General features: G+C 36.9%; 1 protein-coding gene across 1 annotated transcript in view; it reads left to right on the top strand.

The window, feature by feature from the left end:
• The window catches only part of ADAMTSL1 (ADAMTS like 1), a 176,650-nt gene that overhangs the window by 86,973 nt on the left and 71,648 nt on the right, over positions 1–18,029 (top strand). The window contains exons 12-15 of the mRNA XM_056514574.1: positions 1,210–1,414; positions 2,799–2,946; positions 6,893–6,977; positions 15,838–16,139. Of these exons, the coding sequence (XP_056370549.1) occupies positions 1,210–1,414; positions 2,799–2,946; positions 6,893–6,977; positions 15,838–16,139 (740 nt within the window). The remainder of the gene's footprint in view (positions 1–1,209; positions 1,415–2,798; positions 2,947–6,892; positions 6,978–15,837; positions 16,140–18,029) is intronic.

Here is an 18,029-nt window from a genome sequence, read left to right as displayed (position 1 = left end):
AAACAAAACAACACATAAAACAAAAACCCAAACAGACAAAACAAAACAAAACAAAAAAAGCACCAAACCAAAGAGGCCCTGGTTTCATTGCATTACCTGCCTGAGACCAGCATCAAATACCAGGGACAGAGAAGAGTAAATAAATATTCCAGAAGTAGAGAGCAAATCTGTGGAAGCATCTTTGTCAGATTTCCCTACTGCAACTCTTCAGCCTTTTATTTTATCACCAAGATGGAAGTGTATGATATACCTTTTAATGCACCACCAACTCTTTTCCCAAATCCTCAACTAATGCTGCACCCTTCATACTTTGAAAGGAGATGTGACACCTGCTTTAAGACGTGTTGTAATAGGGAAACTTTATTTTCCTCTTTCACATTCTTACATTCTGAGAACCAAACTATCTGCTATATTTAAGCTACTTGAATTTGCTAAGGTTGCCTTATAGCGTATGCATCACTAAAAAAAGGATTATTCTCATAAGTATGCATAGCTTTTCAGAACATGCAGATATTGTTCTGAGTATTTTTCATTATATTCTCAAATGGCACTTGTAGACAAAAGATGGTTTCTCATCTCCTCTCACTGCCGTAACTCTAAGAAAACAAGGTCCACCTAGTTTATCCATCAGAGGACATGCATCTTACTAGTATAGTCACATTTTCTTTCTGGTGACTTCCACTCATCTTTCTTTCCTTCTTTACAGAGTTGCTTCCTTGGAAAAAAACACTGTTCTTTCCCTTTATGTTCTGCGAAAGGGGCATGAGCCCCACAGCACACTGAGTTGTGACAAAGATTCCTCAGAATATGAGAAATCATGAAAATATTATAATCCTATCAATTAAAAAAAGAAAAACCAGCTAAGTTAAAAAATTTAGATTTTTTATGGCAGTAGTAATTTAATTAGTGGGAGTGATGAAAAAGACACCAGCCATGAGCATGTTCTGCTTCTGTGGACACCTATGAAAATAGATACATTAATAATTTTTAGTGATGTTACCCAGGTAAAAAGACCAAACCAAACCAAACCAAGCTAAACCAAACCAAACCAAAACAAAACAAAACAAAACAAAAAACAAAAAACCGCAACCAAACGAAAACCCCATGCAAACAACCAACCTTGTAGATAGCTGTTTATGCATTTTGGGGGTGCAGGTGGGGGTGGGAGCAGTAAGGCTAATGTTTCCTGATGCCTCTTTGTTTTCCCAGATGGGAAAGTACACCCTGGACTGCCTGTTCCTCATCCTGTGGAGGGGGCATTCAAAGCCGCAGCATCTCCTGTGTGGAGGAAGACATTCAGGGGCACATCAGCCCTGTGGAGGAATGGAAATGCATGTATACTCCAAAGATGCCTGTTGTCCAGCCTTGCAATATATTTGACTGTCCAAAGTGGCTTGCTCAAGAATGGTCTCCGGTAACCAACTTAGTTTTGTTGGTTTTGTATTTAACGCACTTGGGAGAATTTCTTAATTTACAGTTTAGTGAGTTTTTGGAAGTAGGAACACTTACTGTTTCCTCTCATTACCAACACCTCTGTTTGAAATTATGTTATTTGTCTGACTGCAAAGTAACCACTCAGGAAAAATATATTAAAAAGATGAACATGAGCAAGGAGAGTGATGGAAAAATAAATCAGCTCTGTAAAATTAATTAGTGACCTTCTACTAATAATAGACTGGGAATATAAGTGAAAGTCACATTAAAAAAAAAAAAATTCCAAAAAACCAAAAAACAAACAAAAAACCAAACCAACCCAAACAAACAAAAAAAAACCCCAAAAAACCAAAAAAAACGACAAAACTATAAGCATGTAATGTTATTTCTGTATTACCACATTTAAGTCATAAATCAAAACTCAAAATCGCTAACAAATTTCAAAAAGCACATAAATCTGTATATGACTCTGCTCTTTGATACCTGTATTTGTCTGTTCTGACTTGTCTTTCCTTCTGTATGAAAGTAAATGTCTTGGAAATGTTCTTCCACAAAAGTAGTGAAATATTTTAACTTTGTACATAAAAACTATGCTTGAATATAATTTCTCACCACCCCAGTTTCTCAAAAAGTAAGTTGTGCTTTAGAAGCTAAAGCAGGTTAGGTGTTCTTGACTAATTGCAAAGTGTTTGCGGATTTCTAGATGTCCAAGAGCAAAGTAACATTGGTGACATCCATAGTGCTTCCAAATGATTGGTAGTTTTAATCACCTCCTGTGCAACCAGTTTTGAAACAATCTGTGCAGGGGGTAGAAGTTGATGACCCAGAGCAAAAATAGCAAAAATAGCAAAAAAACCAACCAAACAAACAAAAAACATAAAAACAAAATCAAAATAACCTTAAGAAAGTGTCTGAGGGAAGAAAGCCCAATAGTTTCCATTCTGTTTGGTGCTGTTTCCAGAATAGCTGAGTGTAACCCCGTTGATGCATGAGCCCCAGTACTTTGTCCAAGCCAAGCAGAGTGCCTACAAATGAAACGACAGGGTGTTACTGAGCACATCCAATGCAGGACAGATGGCTACAAGCCAAGTAGGCAATATTGCAAGAGTGACACTGCAAGAGAAGTCCAGTGGCAAAATGTCTAAGTCAAGTAAATGTTCTGAGCAAAAAAGCAAACATTTCTGTCAATTTTATATTTTATGTGTAATTACCAAATATGATGGATAGTTTATTTTCAAGGTTGGATGTTTCTGCATCATATTTGGCTCTCTGATGCTGCATGTTCCACTTACATTTGTTATCACTATGTGTGACTTTTTCTTTCTCCTTATCACTTTCTCCCTTCATGTTATTTTTCAATCCAGTGCACTGTGACCTGTGGACAAGGACTCAGATACCGTGTGGTCCTTTGCATTGACCACAGAGGGATGCACACAGGAGGCTGTAGTACTAAAACAAAGCCACACATAAAAGAAGAATGTGTTGTACCCACTCCTTGCTACAAACCCAAAGGTAACAAGGCAGAATGTCTCTCATAAATTTTTCAGAGCTCTTCCACGTTCAGCTGTTCTGTTTCACTGCTGGCATCAGTGCAGTTTCCACTTGCATTGAGTTATGACTTTGCACCTGTCTGTTTCTGTCTGCCTGCCAGCAGCTTGGAGTGAGTGCTGACTCCTTTTGTCTTACAAGCTTCAGGCTTTTCATAGTTAATTTGTGGCCCAGCAGACCAAGGAATAGAAATGTAAATTTGGCTGTATTTTCACTGTTTGCATCCAACCTAAATTTGCCCTGTGTTTTAAAATAAGTTAAAATTAAATATATAAATAATGTCTATAATAAATGTAACTGCAATTACAAAAGAGCCTGTTCATAACTTTTAGTATGAAATAGATCAGGAGCAAGCATATCTCATAAGGTGCTTCTTACTATCTAGGCTGCAAAATTTGTCAGACAGAAACATCTTATTAGCAAATTATACAACAAGTTTTGTAGTCATATTTTTCTTGCTTTGGCCTTAAACCCCTGTAGTTTGCTGAAAGATGGAGGAAATCTTCCTGCATTTTTTTTGGAGTTCTTATGGGATGGGAATGTTAGAAAGACACCTGGAGACTAGGTTGGATTAACAGGCAGTGACCAGGTGCAGCAGATACATTTATTTGTGATTTTCACAGGTACATGAGCATGCATGGCACCATGCATGTATACAGCTTTATTGTCACCACCTCTGTGCCCCTATGCTGACTAATTTATGGAAATCTCTGGGCTGCAGCAGTTCATTTGGACTTAACTTTCCTAAACTGGAGATTTCCACTGTGCCATAAGAAAACAATTCCTTTTAAAAAAAGAATTATCATCTTGAAACTTATTAAAAGCACTCTTCAGTGAAGCCCTGTAAAGTAAGACTGATCCAGGATCTTGTGCTGTTCTGAGAAGGAACAGTGAAACATGTAATTTTAATTTCTGCACCAAAAGGCTGATGATAGACATACACCCCAAGCTGCAAGATTCCAGTTTATCACAACCATAAAAATTCATGGTATCTGCCAGGCACCAGAGTGGTGAAGCCCAGACACGGAGTCTTTGGGAAGTAATGAGTATGTTTTCATTGTATTTTACTGGCCAGTGTGAGCTTACTCCATCCACCTTCCAAGATGTAAAAAAAAAAAAACAAAAAACAAAAAACAAAAAACCAAAACCAAAACAAAACAAAAAAAAAAACAAAACAAAAAAAAAAAAAACGCAGAGAAAGACCTTGTTACTCTGTTAGCATGACTGAGCCTCATACAGTTATTTGGTGGATTTCAGCTCATTCAGACAGCTGTTTTTTTGAGGCATTGTAGGTTTATGGTGTTGGGAACACAGGTAGTGCAAGATCCAGTCTGCCTGCATCATACAGCATTAGCAAAATGCAGCAAGACACAAAAGAGAGCTTGTGCTGCAAACAATCCAAAACTGATTTCTGCTTAGAAGGGTGCAAGGCCAGACAGGAAAGTTTTCCTTACCTCCAACTGTCATTAAATGCCATCAAATGGAACTTCTCAGGGAACAAAGTAAATTACTCCTTGCTGGAAGCCCACCCTTGCAAGAGCATGGAATCTTTATCCTGCATGAGATCTTGTGCTGCCCTTTGCAGCACATACATGATTAATTTGTGATTGTAGGGACTTACTTCCTTCTTCCGTTTTTTCACGTATAATGAAAAGTCCTGTGCAAAGCTTGGCTTAATTTGGTTTAGTTTTCCACCTCTTTTTTGTTCTGCAACACTCTCACAGTTCTCCTTTCATAATGTAAGGGATGGTGTTTGAACATCCATGTATCTGAAGGCTGAACAATGGTTTCAGAAGGCTGTTGGACTAGATGGTATCCAGAGGTGTCATCCAAATCAAATTATTCTATTTATAGATTGGAAATTTTTCCTTTTTATTTCACAGACTAGAGTTAGAAATTTAGAGCAGTAGGGGTAATGAGGTACCTATAATCTATTGAATGTTTTAGTCCTAGACTCATTTTTTTTCCAACTGCACTAACACAAAGCAGAAAACAATCTTCCTAACTTGCTGACAGAAGCAGCAAGGCAAAAAATGTGGAAGTCTCTCTTCTCTTAGCACACCCTGTGAAAAATAAATAGAAGGAAAATTGTTAATGAAATTTATTTCATTTTAGTTTATTCAAGCCCTAAGGCACTTTATGTTGCACCAATAATTGGAAAAAATAGGCTATCAATAGATTAAGTAATGATTTACAGTTTTTTAGAGAATGTATATTCATCTATTACAACTTTCTGTGTAATATATAAGTGTTTTTCACTTGAAGCATTTTATAAAAGAAAATACTTTACTCTTATCTCCAAAGGTAAAAATTTCTCCTTAGCTTATATTAGAAGTGCTTTTTGTTCATTTTTCTGTCAAAGCATACTGTACAACATCAACATTTCTAATCCTCTAACAAATTTTACAATGTAGAAGATAATTAAGTACACTTGTAAAAAAAGGGAGGTTATTTAAAAAGTCACAAAATAGGCTATGTTAGACAAGCACTTTAGTTTTTACAAGCACTTATATCTAAACAAAAAAAATCACAGATGGGCTTTCCAAAACTCATAAAACAGTGGAACATAGAAATATTTACTACATATTCTGGATGATTAGTAAAATATAGACTAAATTAAGAGCTGTGATAGCAAACATTTGTCCTTAAATGTCACTTATATGTTAGATGAAGAGCTTGACAAGCTGTGTTTTAAGATAGAGGAATAGTAATGCTATTACTCTCCCTCTTTTCCTCAGTTAACAACTTGCTCCAAGGAAATTTGCATGACTAAAGTTGCAGTAGCTGTGCAGTCAATTTGTTGGTTATTGTTCCTCTGTGATACAACTGAGAGATGGAAAATTTCATATGCATATGTGAAATGTTCATTGTTCTGCACAGTAGAATCAGAAAATTCTGACTGTTCTGAATGACATTAAGCTGCTCCTCTTGGCAAGTACAAGTCCATTCTTACACAAACCCAAAAGGCTTAGGTGATTTGTGAGTGGCAAATAGGTTTGGCTCTGGCTCTCCTCAGTGGTCTGTCTCACTGCCCTTTGTGGTGTATTCCCCAGTCCTAGCCCAGAATGTTCTGTTGAAGTGCAGAGCTTCTTCCCAACTTTTAGTGCCAGATTTTTTCTTGTTTTATACCCCTGTAGAGCTAAAACAGCACTGCTGCCATCATCTCAGCTACTCTGCTCTGACACTGCATGAAAGTGGAGTTTGGTTTGCATGGCTCTTCACTCCCCAGAGCAGAGCAGAGCAGTTCATTACCCTGTGTGCACATCCTGGAGGGGAAGAAAAGCAGCTCCACTGTTTTCCATCAGGAATGACAGAAAAAGTATCAAGCTCATTTTTTTAAATCCACATAGCTGATGAACTGATAAACAGAGTTGAAAAGCATAGCTGGACCATTTAATTATAGTTTTCCTGCTGTATCACCCATCAGAGCAGGATTTTCTTTATTTTTGTAACCTACCGAAACCAAGCTCAGCATGTCTTCTGAAATTCTATAATTTAAAGGTAGATAGAGGAACAGTACACATTTTGCCTTGTGTAATGGAGACCTTTTAGACCTTGCAAGTTTCTCTCCAGAAAAATACTTTCAAAAGTGACTGCTTTTACAGTCCCATTGTATAGTCTGAAAGGTGACAATTCTAATTTGCCTCTCTGGCTTTAGGACACTACAGCCCTTCTGCCTGCAACAGTGAAATATCTGGCCATTTAACCTTATAAGCAATATAGTCCAGGTGATAAAAGAGTTTGTTTCCCTCCTGTGTTCTCATTTCTCCTTTTCTTCTTTTTGCTCGGCCTCCATGTGTGTGAAGGCACCTGTACATCACACACCTGCTTGGTGAGAGCAGGGAGGGTAGCACACATAGCACTGTTACCACATGCTTCTTATTTTCACGTGCTTGTGTTTGCTCCATAGAGAAACTTCCAGTGGAAGCAAAGGTGCCATGGTATAAGCAGGCTCAAGAGCTGGAGGAAGGAACAGCTGTATCTGAAGAACCCTCGTAAGTCTCAAAAATTTGCAGTCTCTTGAATATATTTGGCTTCTCTTAGAGTGTAAAGGATGAACCCAACCCTGTGGAAATCCATGGTCTTAAGGCTGTGTCATACTTAGGTGCAAAGAGACAGATTTCAAAAGGGTAAATTCAGATTTAATTTAAGCAAATATACACATGTATAAGACTTTTATAATGAAGGTGCATCTACCTATGTATTTATATGTTCTCTATTACCACTGTATCTTCTCAGCTCAGCAGATTTATTTATTTTCTCAATACCCCTATGAAGTAAGAGGCAAAACAAAGCAGCCAGTGATGATTCCATCTTTCTTTTTTCCCCAAGGAAAAGCTTAGTAACAGCAAAAAAACAAAGTATCAATTTTTGCAGAAAATAAACTAGAATTCTGTGATGCATACCACATAAGCTTGGAGCAATAAGACTGAGAAATTATAAGCACTCTTATGTTTTATTATAAGTACTTATTATATTTTAGATGTTTTTGTCTGAAACTGTGATAAATCCGTGCTATAATTGCAACTTCCATACACAGCATCCATCAATATCCAGTTCTTCGTGTCCAAGCACATGGCATTTTCTATTACAACTGCAACAATCTATTAGATTAAAAAACATTTTTATGCAATATAATTGCAGTTTTGGCATGATTAATCTGAATTGAAGTAATTAGAAACTGGAGCATTGCAAGAGCGCTGGAGACATATGTAATAAATCCTTCAAAATAAAACGAAATTCAGCTGCCATATGTATGCATATATACATACATATAGACAAATATATGTATACTGAAGCATTTATACACACATATACACAGACAAATGTTCATATGTGTTTATATATGTTCACATATGTTATATATATTAGTAACAGCTATCACCTGTAGTATAATGAGATCTTAAACGGCTTCCAGAGTTCCATAGTCTTTATAGGTTGGTAATTCAGAGTCAAAGCCTAGAAAATTTGATATGTGTGGATATACTAATTTTCCATATTTAAAGTGCATTTTCTTGTGATTTTTCTCATTACTATACTAAATTGCTTAGCTAAATGTGCATTTGTCAACCTCTAAATAAACCTTGGGAATGCGCATAAAATAGGAACAATACTGATATGCTGTTATGTGGTCATATTTGGAATAATTTGTTACACTATGAAATTTTTTCATCAGTTTTGTGAACAAGGTTGATTGCACTGTTGAAAAGGAGTATAGGTGTGTGTGAATGTGTGTATATATTTATGGGTATAAGTAGCTTTAAATATTAACAAGAAGGAATTTGTAAAGAATAGGCATAAACTGTTGTTTGTCATAATGCAATATTTAAGAAAATATTTTGGAAAACCTTATGGGTATATTACATGTGATACTAAAACAGTCCTTGGGAGATCCAAAGGGAAATGGATTTAAGAACTTCAAATTGTTTTCAAGTGCAATTATGACACCTCCATACTTTATGTCACTGCTCTGCTGCATTTAAGGCCTTTTCTGCAAAGACTGCTGCATCTACTGCAAGGCTCCAGGAGTGCCAGTGGGATTCTGTTATTCCCATTCTGGACAGTGGGACACAGTCCAGACTAGGTTCAGTCTGCCATGAGGTGACATGTCATATACTTGTTTTCTCCCTTCAAGGCAGACCTCTAGGAGTATTTAGAATCTTTATTTTAGGCTAATAAGAAACACACTTAATATAAGTTCAAGTACAGGGTTTTATAAGTGTTGATTAACAGGAAAATTAAAGGGCATGAAGTCATGCAAAATTTCCCAAGGCTCAAAGAGTTTAGCTTAGAAATAATTTTGGTGATAAGGCATGAAAGAGGAAAACCAAATAAAAACTTAGAAAATTTATGCTGGAAGAACTATCCATGCAATCCCCTTTTGTAAACTGTAGCATCCATCTGCATATAGTTCCAGAATATCTAATCTGTTTCAGGAATCTTGAGCAGTGAACTTCCACCTAAAATTGGTTTCAGTGCCTCACTATTAATACTGTTTTTCATTAATGTCTGACTTTAAACAGTTATTCATTTTAGGTCCTGATTGAAAAACTATCTAAGAATATAAAAAAGGATTCAAAACATTTCGAATTCATCCAAATACAGGGAACAATCAACTTTGGGGCCAGCTTATAGCATCATTCAGTGTAGGGATTTCATACAAACCAAGAGCAAGGTGTATTCTTGATAATGCATCTTTTGGTCAGTGCTTCTGCAACTGTGCAGAGACACAATGTAATAGTCCATGGCCCACCACCCTTACAGATGTCAGGCTGCCACCCACTGTGGAGTGTAGATACGTGGCAATTTGAGGCTTGTAAGAGTTGAGAGCTTTTTAATGTCATATCGAGACCTGGCTGGTGTAAGACTCTGTGTGATGTGATCAGCTATTTTGCTGACTGTGGGCTAACCAAAATGTGAGCAGCTTTGGGGCAGGAGGAACAGCAGAAGGCCTCCAGTGGCATGGTAAGCAAGATGCTGAAGAGGCAGCATTTTGTTCTTAACTGTGTTTAAATTACAGCAATGGAAGTTTCTTCAGACAAGCTACGCTTGATTTCCTGTTCATTCTGTGTTGGTGCAGTAATTACCAATTTCATCACTCCACTTGGGCAGACATCAGCAAGGATTCATTCTTTTCCCTTGCTTCATCTGAGGCTCTTGCCAAGCTTTCTTATGCCACCAATTCCCTGAACTGCCTCCATTCTCCCCAACAGACAGGGCCATTCTTTGTAGCCAGTAGACCATTCTTCCCTGACCATGAAATGTGACCCTTTCTGTTTATTATTCCTCAGGCAAAGAAAACAAACTTCATCTATAAGCAATTCTATTGTCTTTCTCAAAGTTCATATTTGATTAGAAGTTTAAAAGCTAAAACTCAAAATTTTCAGCTTATTACTTCTTTGAATTGAGTTCTCACATTTGTGAATCTCTGTATTGCTGTATTTTGATTTACGTAGCTTTCTGTTGAATACTTTTTTTATGAAATTGCACATTATAATTTATAAAGCTACAATATTTCTCATACACTATCTTTCCACCTGTAATTTGTGATCGTTCTCTGATACGTGCTGCCAGAGCTCCAGATGCTACAATTTTATTCCATCTGTGTATAATGCCTTCCATTATTTGTATCTTCAGGAATTTCTAATGCAAGCAAGTCTTACAGTTTAATTTTGTCTGTATATGTCTGTTTGTCAGTTGCCTTCCTTTCCTCTCAGTAATGTGTGAATTTATTACTATTAATTGATGCTGACAGAGGTATAAAATTACCACAGAGAATTTTACTCCTCTGTCAAACTTTGTTGAAATTCTTCAGGAAATTCACTGGAAGTGTTTCCACACGTGTCACTGAAATAAATGATTGAGTAGAATTCCCCAGTTGAAGGAAAGATTTTTAAAGGAGTTCAGTTTTTAAAAGGTAGCAGAGGATCCACTTGGGCTCTCAGCCTTCAAATGAAAATCCATCCTAAATATTTCTTTATTGCCTCTGCTGCTCAAAGATTTAACAACAACCACTTCACAGCCACTTCCAGTCTAGAGGGAATAGTTATGTTTGTGTTGTCTGACCTACTGCACCCCTAAATGAGGTCAATTAAAAATTAATTGCTGACAGAACTACTACGAAATATTTCATGTTGGTAACAAAGTTTTCTAACCAGGACAAATGTTTAAGGTGAGAAGGCCTTGCTGTCCTGTGTTAAGTTTCATGTCCTTCTCCTGTTGCTGTCCATCCCTGAAATGACCCTTAATTCAGGCATTAGAAATTTTATCTGAGGAAGGAGCCACCATATATTTCTGTCTGACCTCTTCCACTAAAATTCATTACACCAGCCAGAGTCAGAAAGAACTGCAGTCATGATTTGAAAAGCATAGGGTTTTCTATGTATAATGAGATTGGGTTTATGAGTAGTGGATGGTTTCTTGAAAGATTACTTTCTCTAACTTTTGAAATATTATCTTGTATGTTAACACTATATCCAGCTTTTCATGTACTGCCATAAATAACCCTGGCACTAACCATTTAAAAAAAAAAAAAAAAAAGGGGAGGGGGGTGTGAATGGCAGAGTGGTGGGGGAGGGGGCAAACAATAATATCTGGGTGCCAGATGGCACCATCATAGTGATAGGGCCAGTTCAGTAAACAAAGGGTAATTCCTGACATGCATTAGCAGGGGTGACAAAGCCCTCAGGGAATTGGACATGAACAGAGAAACCAGTGTGGCAAAGGCACCCAATACATCTTTCTTACTTTTCAGTAGGTGTTTATGCTTCTAAAGACACATAAGCTATTTTAATTTGGTCTTCCTTGTTGCACAATTTCCATCATGTTCTTTGTACCTGATTCACAGGTTAGTCAGTAAGTTTAAAACTTCCTAATGCAGTTTTACTTCTACAAGAAAGCATGTTATGATGGTTGGATTGCCAAAAAAAGGATAGTGAGGACATATATAACTTCATTTGCTGGGCCATAGCTTGTCCACTTTAGATTAATGTAGTGAAGAGCAAGGTGTAGGGAAACTTCTTTGTATTAAGATGTGATATATGTGGTTGGTCAAAGGGAAGGTCAGTGATGCAGCAGCCACACATTAGGAAATTATTTCTAACTACTCGTTCAAAGACTATGCACAGTCACAAATACTTAGGATTTGTGTGTATTAACAATACAGGACAAACAGTTATCTTTCCCTGTGGAGAAAGGCAGCAATGAATGAAAAGCACCAACAGCATTGAATAAAGACACAAATCTGAAGGAAAATCATATTCAAACAACTTAAAAGAAACTATGGAGGGACAGAATGTAATCACTCTGATTGGAATTGGACCTGTGCAGCTGCCTCCAGTGTTAATACTCCTACAGATGGAGCCTGGCATTTTATTGATAAGTGGTAATGACCACTGTTCCACATCTCTGAACAACGACACCAGCAGCTATCTAATGCTCTGTGGAAGCATCTTTTGGTATTACCATGCCTTAAAATCTGTGGAAAGGTGATGTTTCCTGGAGGAAAAGGACAGGTTTGCATTTCAGCTCAACACAAGAAGTCTGGAAGTCTGTGCTCAGTTCTGGATCTATCATGGAAAATTCCCAAGCCCTCAAACAAGCCCCTGAACATTTCATATCACCAGTAGTATCTGAGTTTACATACCTTGATAGATGGTTGTCTCTGCTTTAGAACACTCAGTCCCACTGGTATGTGCATGTTTCAAAACCTCAGACATTACCTAAGCCATGGATTTAACAAGTGGTGGTTCAGAGCAAACAAATGAAGCAAGAGGAAAAAAAACAGCTAACAAAAAAAACATTAAGCAGTAAAAATTAAGGTCAATATGTAATTATATAGCAGTGAAGAAAATTAGTTATTTTCCTCCATAGCTCAAAGCACACCAGTATGTGTAGACTTGCTTTTCTTCATAACACATAATATGGGAACCCAAGTCCTAGACAGAAGAGGCTGTACATCAAGAGTTTTGAAAATCTCTGAAACACTTGGCAGAGCTCTCCGTGGTCTCATCCTGAACCCAGGATGCTGAACCCTGACCTGCTGTGAAAGGTCCCCCACTGTTGAGCAGTGACATTGTCTTCTTATTTCTCTTCTGACTTCCCCAGTTACATATATGTTGCTGTATGGAGGGGAATCTACATCAATCCTTAGCTGAAGGAATGAATTATTGCCTTTGTCTTGTTTATTGTTATTAGAGGGACAATTATTACAGTGGGATTCAATTAAACAATATGGAATGACAACTGAAACACCTCAGTCATTTCCCATTTTCTAAAATACTTCTTCTCAGCATATCTATTCCACTACTTCCATTTTCCAAGTAGCTCAGAGAAAATACAGAAAAACCTGATGCTGAGCAGTGGAAGATGAGCTATATGCAGGACAAATAACTTCAAATCCATGAACTGCCCCCACCATTTGGCAACATTTGTCATTAATGACAACACAAATATATTTGAAAGCGTTTATAATTTTCTGATGTTAGGATAATGGAACATTCAGAAACATTGCAAAAATCTATGTTAGACATTCACATTACATAAATTTTCTATTTTTAATGACAATTGCTAAATGGAGATTTCTTTGCGGGATTATCTTGAATTTCTGCTCTTTTTTTCTGTTTTTAATTCTTTTGATTCTGCTAATTTTCCCTTTATCAGCTAATAATTATATTAGAATTAAATCACATTTCCAAAGTTAGCACTTGAAATGTAGAAATTGGCCTAGATAGCTGAAAAAGTACCATTTCCTGAAGGTGTTTTATTTTTTCCATTATGAGTTGCTGATTCAGGTAAAATAATATAATATGTGGAATTTATAGATCAAGCCTCATTTCAAAAAGGATCCAGTCTTCTTTGGTGATGTTCTCACTTTTTGTTTGTGTCCTCTCCCTTTTTTCCCATGTTTATGTGCATGATAAATATGTGTAATGTGTAAATATTCCAAGTATTTGAAGCATCTCTGTTCTTCTAAATGGAAAATTTTAATACCTCGCAGAATATCCTCACTTTTGGTTTGGAGTACAGCAGGTCTTCAACAAAGCAAACTTATACAACAATTTAATGTTCAATAATACAAGGAAGACAGCTTCTGATGAAGACCAGGACCTTTTTTTCCATAATCTGATTAGGGTTTCAACCTTCCAGTTTGCCAGGTTAAGAAGCTGTACATTTCAACTAGTCAAAATATCTAAGTCACAGTGGCTGATTTGAACTGCTTAATCTCTGACAGGAGATTTTATGTATCAAAATAGAATTATAGCAACTGCAGTCTTACAGTGGCCCACCTGTAGTGCTAAAGAGTATAACCCTCTCAAAATGAAAGATATAATTTTGGAAACGAGACTGATATTTTAAGTTAAAATGTCTTAAGAGTAGGAAAATTGAATCAGTTTGCATCATTGGTTTCCCAAAAGCTTTGCTCCTTAAAGAATTCTCACAGACTTTGTTAGCAGTATGATAAATATTTACAAATTTTACCATAATATCTGCAATTAATTTATTTCCTTTCTGTTACTTTCACTGTATAGTGGTAGCAGCAGATATTGGGTTTAAAAGTGACAGATGTTATAAAGACTCACAAAAATTGGGTAAAGAGATACACACTCCTTATTCCAAAAGACTGTGATGTCCCAGGCAGGGATCCTGATATATACATCCTGGGAAAAAACTAGCTTCCCTTTTAGGTTTTGGATTTTTTTAACTTCAGCATGAAGGGAGAATCCTTTTGTCAACTAGAGAAAGGCAGTGGATGAAAGGGAGAGGAGTGTAAAAGTATTTTCAAAGATGCTGATCATAAAACTAAATTTTCCTTTTCTTCCTGTCAAAACTGTTCATAGGTTTCCCAAGGTAAGAAATTAGTTTTTTAGAGCCCCAGACCATGGTAATAGCAGACAGGCGTATTGCCTTCAGCCCTGGGCAAAGCTGTGCAACTCTGGTGTGGCCTGCCAAAATAAAGACCAAAGGAAGAGGAGTAGTGTCAGTGACAGCCAGGTTTCCTTGAAAAATATACCCCAAAAGCTGAGTTTGCAGAAGCAGTCAGATTCCAAACACTTACTTTTATGAGGAAATGTTATCAACAGGGATTATTCCTGTGAGGTTCAGCAAGGATCGGTGCCTTATCCAACTGTCCATTCTTTTGTTCTAGTCCTTGAAGTACAGCTACAGCCCTTGCCTTAGAGCTTGCCTGTGTCAGAAAGTTTGGAAGAATGGCCAATGGAGAGGGCAAGACAGTCAGATAAAGCTATCTAAATTACCCTGCATTCATAACTTTAGTGCCCCACTGACATCAGGTACTAAAGCATAGTATTGCAGGTTATGGAGTGAGTGCCCCAGAACAATTGTTTATGGATAGATTTAGGAGTCAGCTTAGTTCAACAACCAGATCAGCGAAACAAGATGTGTTATATTACTGCAACAAAGTAAATGATGTGGTATAGAGTTGAACCTGAATCTTAGACTTCAGCTTTGTGTAAAAGGCTAGTCCAGCTTCAACTGAAAAAGCAGTGACAGCACAGAGAAACTGAGAAATTATTCCATTGTCGAGGAAAATAATGAGAGATTAAATTCAGTCCGTTTTATTGTAATGACAGCTGCAAAGTGCTTTTAATAAAATATTCATGGACTTCCAGGAGGAAAAATTTGGAGCATATAAGGGTTACAGTAAGATAAGTAAGACAAGTGCAACAGATAAACAAATCCACAATAGAAATTAAACACTGTTGGGTTTGGGATTTTTTTAGGGAAAGGAAGTTAAATGTCCTAGGAAAATAATTTTTTAATTTATTTAAATTGTTTAAAATTTCATTCAATTTAAATTTTAAAATTTAAAAGAAAAAGAAAACAAACAACAAAAAAGCTGAAGAAATTATGAATTCTCTTCACCTTTAGCTAGCTTCAAATTAAGACTCAAAAAGAGTTGCTGTGACACAAGAACGCTAATTGAAATTATTTTCCATGTAGTCCTGCAATTATTTCATAACATCAGCCTGCTCAATACTTACTAGCAAAATAAAATTAACAACTAAGGCTAAGATTATCTAGGTTGATACTTGCAAGAGGTAGCTAGTGGGATCATCATGTGCATTGGGCACTTTGGAAGATTGCTGGATGCCTTGCACTGAGATGTTTTAGGATCAAGGTGGGTGTTATAAGAATTTATCTTTCTTCTTGGATTTGAAGAGACCCGCCACTGAGTTGTCAATAGAACCCCCTACATGTGTTTTTAAATAAATATATGATGAGATGAAGTACTTCTTTTTTCATTAAATAAAATCTGGCCTGGGTAGGACTATCCTGCTTTTGCTTCCCTGGCAATTTGTGGACATAACTTGCCTTGCTGTCTTCCCCTCACAGGTTTATTCCCGAGGCATGGTCCACCTGTAGTGTCACCTGTGGAGTGGGCAGCCAGATGCGGCTTGTGAAATGCCAGGTGCTGCTCTCTTTCTCTCAGTCTGTGGCTGATCTGCCCATTGATGAGTGTGAAGGTCCCAAGCCTGTGTCTCAGAGAGCCTGTTACAGTGGTCCCTGCAGTGGGGAGGCGACTGAGCACACCCCAGAGGAGACTCGGCTTTTGTATGGCAGCTCGCAGGAGTTTGATGAGCTCTATGACTGGGAGTATGAAGGCTTTACAGAATGCTCAGAGTCCTGTGGAGGAGGTAGGTGCAAAATGTTTCTCTGCTGGATTTGCTTTCCTTCTTCAAGTGCGTACTTGGCACTTAATACCTATAGACTCTGCTTTGCTGTGGCTAGTTAGAAATCATGGAAACATTTAGGAAGGAAATAAAACTTTAAGATTGTTGAGTCCAAACATATTTGAAAAGGCATGGATAAGAAATGCAAAAAATCCCATGTGCACAACATATTTTAGCCCAGGTCTTCCTAGTTCTGTGCTCAGACAGTCACTAAGAGTGCTCAATTTATCATGTATTTTTGTTTCCTGCATCATCTGAATACCCAAAGGCAGTTACCCTAAAAAGCTAAATGTTAAAGGGGTCTGGTTATGCTAATGCTAATAATCACATATCATTTTTAGTTCTTATCTCTTGGTTTGCTCTGTAAAAACATGTAGAAGTAAATTGTTTTCCCATAGCAGCTGAAGTTAATAATGGATATTTTAAAGGCTCAGCCGTTCCCTAACTCTTATCAATAAGGGACATCAGCTCCAATCCCAGTGCAAAAGAAAACTTATGGCAAAATGTCACTAATGATGCAGCTGTCTAAAATGAGCAGGCTTGGCAATTGTAGTTTCTCAAAGTTAATCAAGTTCTCAGGTTGCACATACTGTAGACCATTAGCACACATTTCCAATATCCTTTTTTTCCCCATCATTTTATCTAACTTGTTCTGAGAAATGCATCCAGTCCAGTATTTTTTAAATCAAACCTACGTTTTTCCAGCTCTTGTCTTTTTACTTTACAAATTTCAGGCAATTTAAGAATGGATTAGTATAGGAAAATGCAAAATATATACTATAGAACTGAAAACAACTCAGCATTTTATGAGTTAATAATCTGTACAGATTCAGAGGTAATCAGTTATAGTCTTGAAAACCACAGGTTGTAGAAAATAACGCAAACTGTGCTTACTTTTGGTGTGCTTTTGGTAGTCAATGTTTAGAGCAGTTCACAGCTGTCAGACCATTAGCACTTTTGCTTTGTTTCCTACACACAAAAAAAAAAATAGTGACACTAGTGTGTGCTAAGTGGCAACAAACACTGATACTACAGGAGTGTGTGTCATGTGTTGAGGTTACTGGTGAACAGTAACAGTTTATCACACTTTGACTACCAAAACCTGAACAGTTCCTAGAAGTAATTTCTTGGAATAGAGAGATTATGTTTGTATTTTTCAAATGTAACTCACAGAGACTGATTTTTAGGAGACATTTTTCTTTATAAATTTAATCTCTTTCAATTGTCAGCAAAAAAATTTAAGTCAAGATTTCTTTTAGTCTGACATCAACTCCAAATTTTTCAGATTAGCAGATGCTAAATCAGGTATTTTTGTAGGTGCAAGACTGGTCAAAGTAATTTCATTGGTTTTAGAGTCCTGGGAGAAGAAACTGGATAGATGCTGAAGTAACCTTTCACCTCCCAGAAGCAGCAACCAGAAGGAATGAGTTAGTCATACAGTCTGCTGCTGGTGGCTTCATTTCCCAGAGCTGTCATCAAATATCATGTAACAATGATTCTATCCTGTTAGATATAAACACAGAAATTCTCATTTGATGGTGTTTGAAAGTGAACTTAAACTGCCTAGATTCACATCCCACCATTACACATTTTTATACTGTGATTTCCTATTGAGAACTGGTTTATTTTTCTTCCAAGGAAAGCAATTTTAAAGCAGGCAGCTTTTGTTCTAATAATACTGTGCAGTAAATAATTTAATTTGAATTAAATTACTTGGCAAATGAACTTCCTGAAATTCATGTACCTATTTTAATTTTCTCTGTGGAACTTCTGATTTATGATCAAAAGTTTTTATAGTCTCTAAAATTTCAATGACTTATCCTAATTTAAAGCTTATAATAATTTTCCACATTG

Source organism: Oenanthe melanoleuca, chromosome Z, assembly GCF_029582105.1.
Source record: "Oenanthe melanoleuca isolate GR-GAL-2019-014 chromosome Z, OMel1.0, whole genome shotgun sequence".
NCBI classification, from domain to species: Eukaryota; Metazoa; Chordata; class Aves; order Passeriformes; family Muscicapidae; genus Oenanthe; species Oenanthe melanoleuca.
The sequence above is the reverse complement of the archived record's forward strand: the minus strand, read 5'-3'. Positions and strand labels throughout refer to the sequence as shown.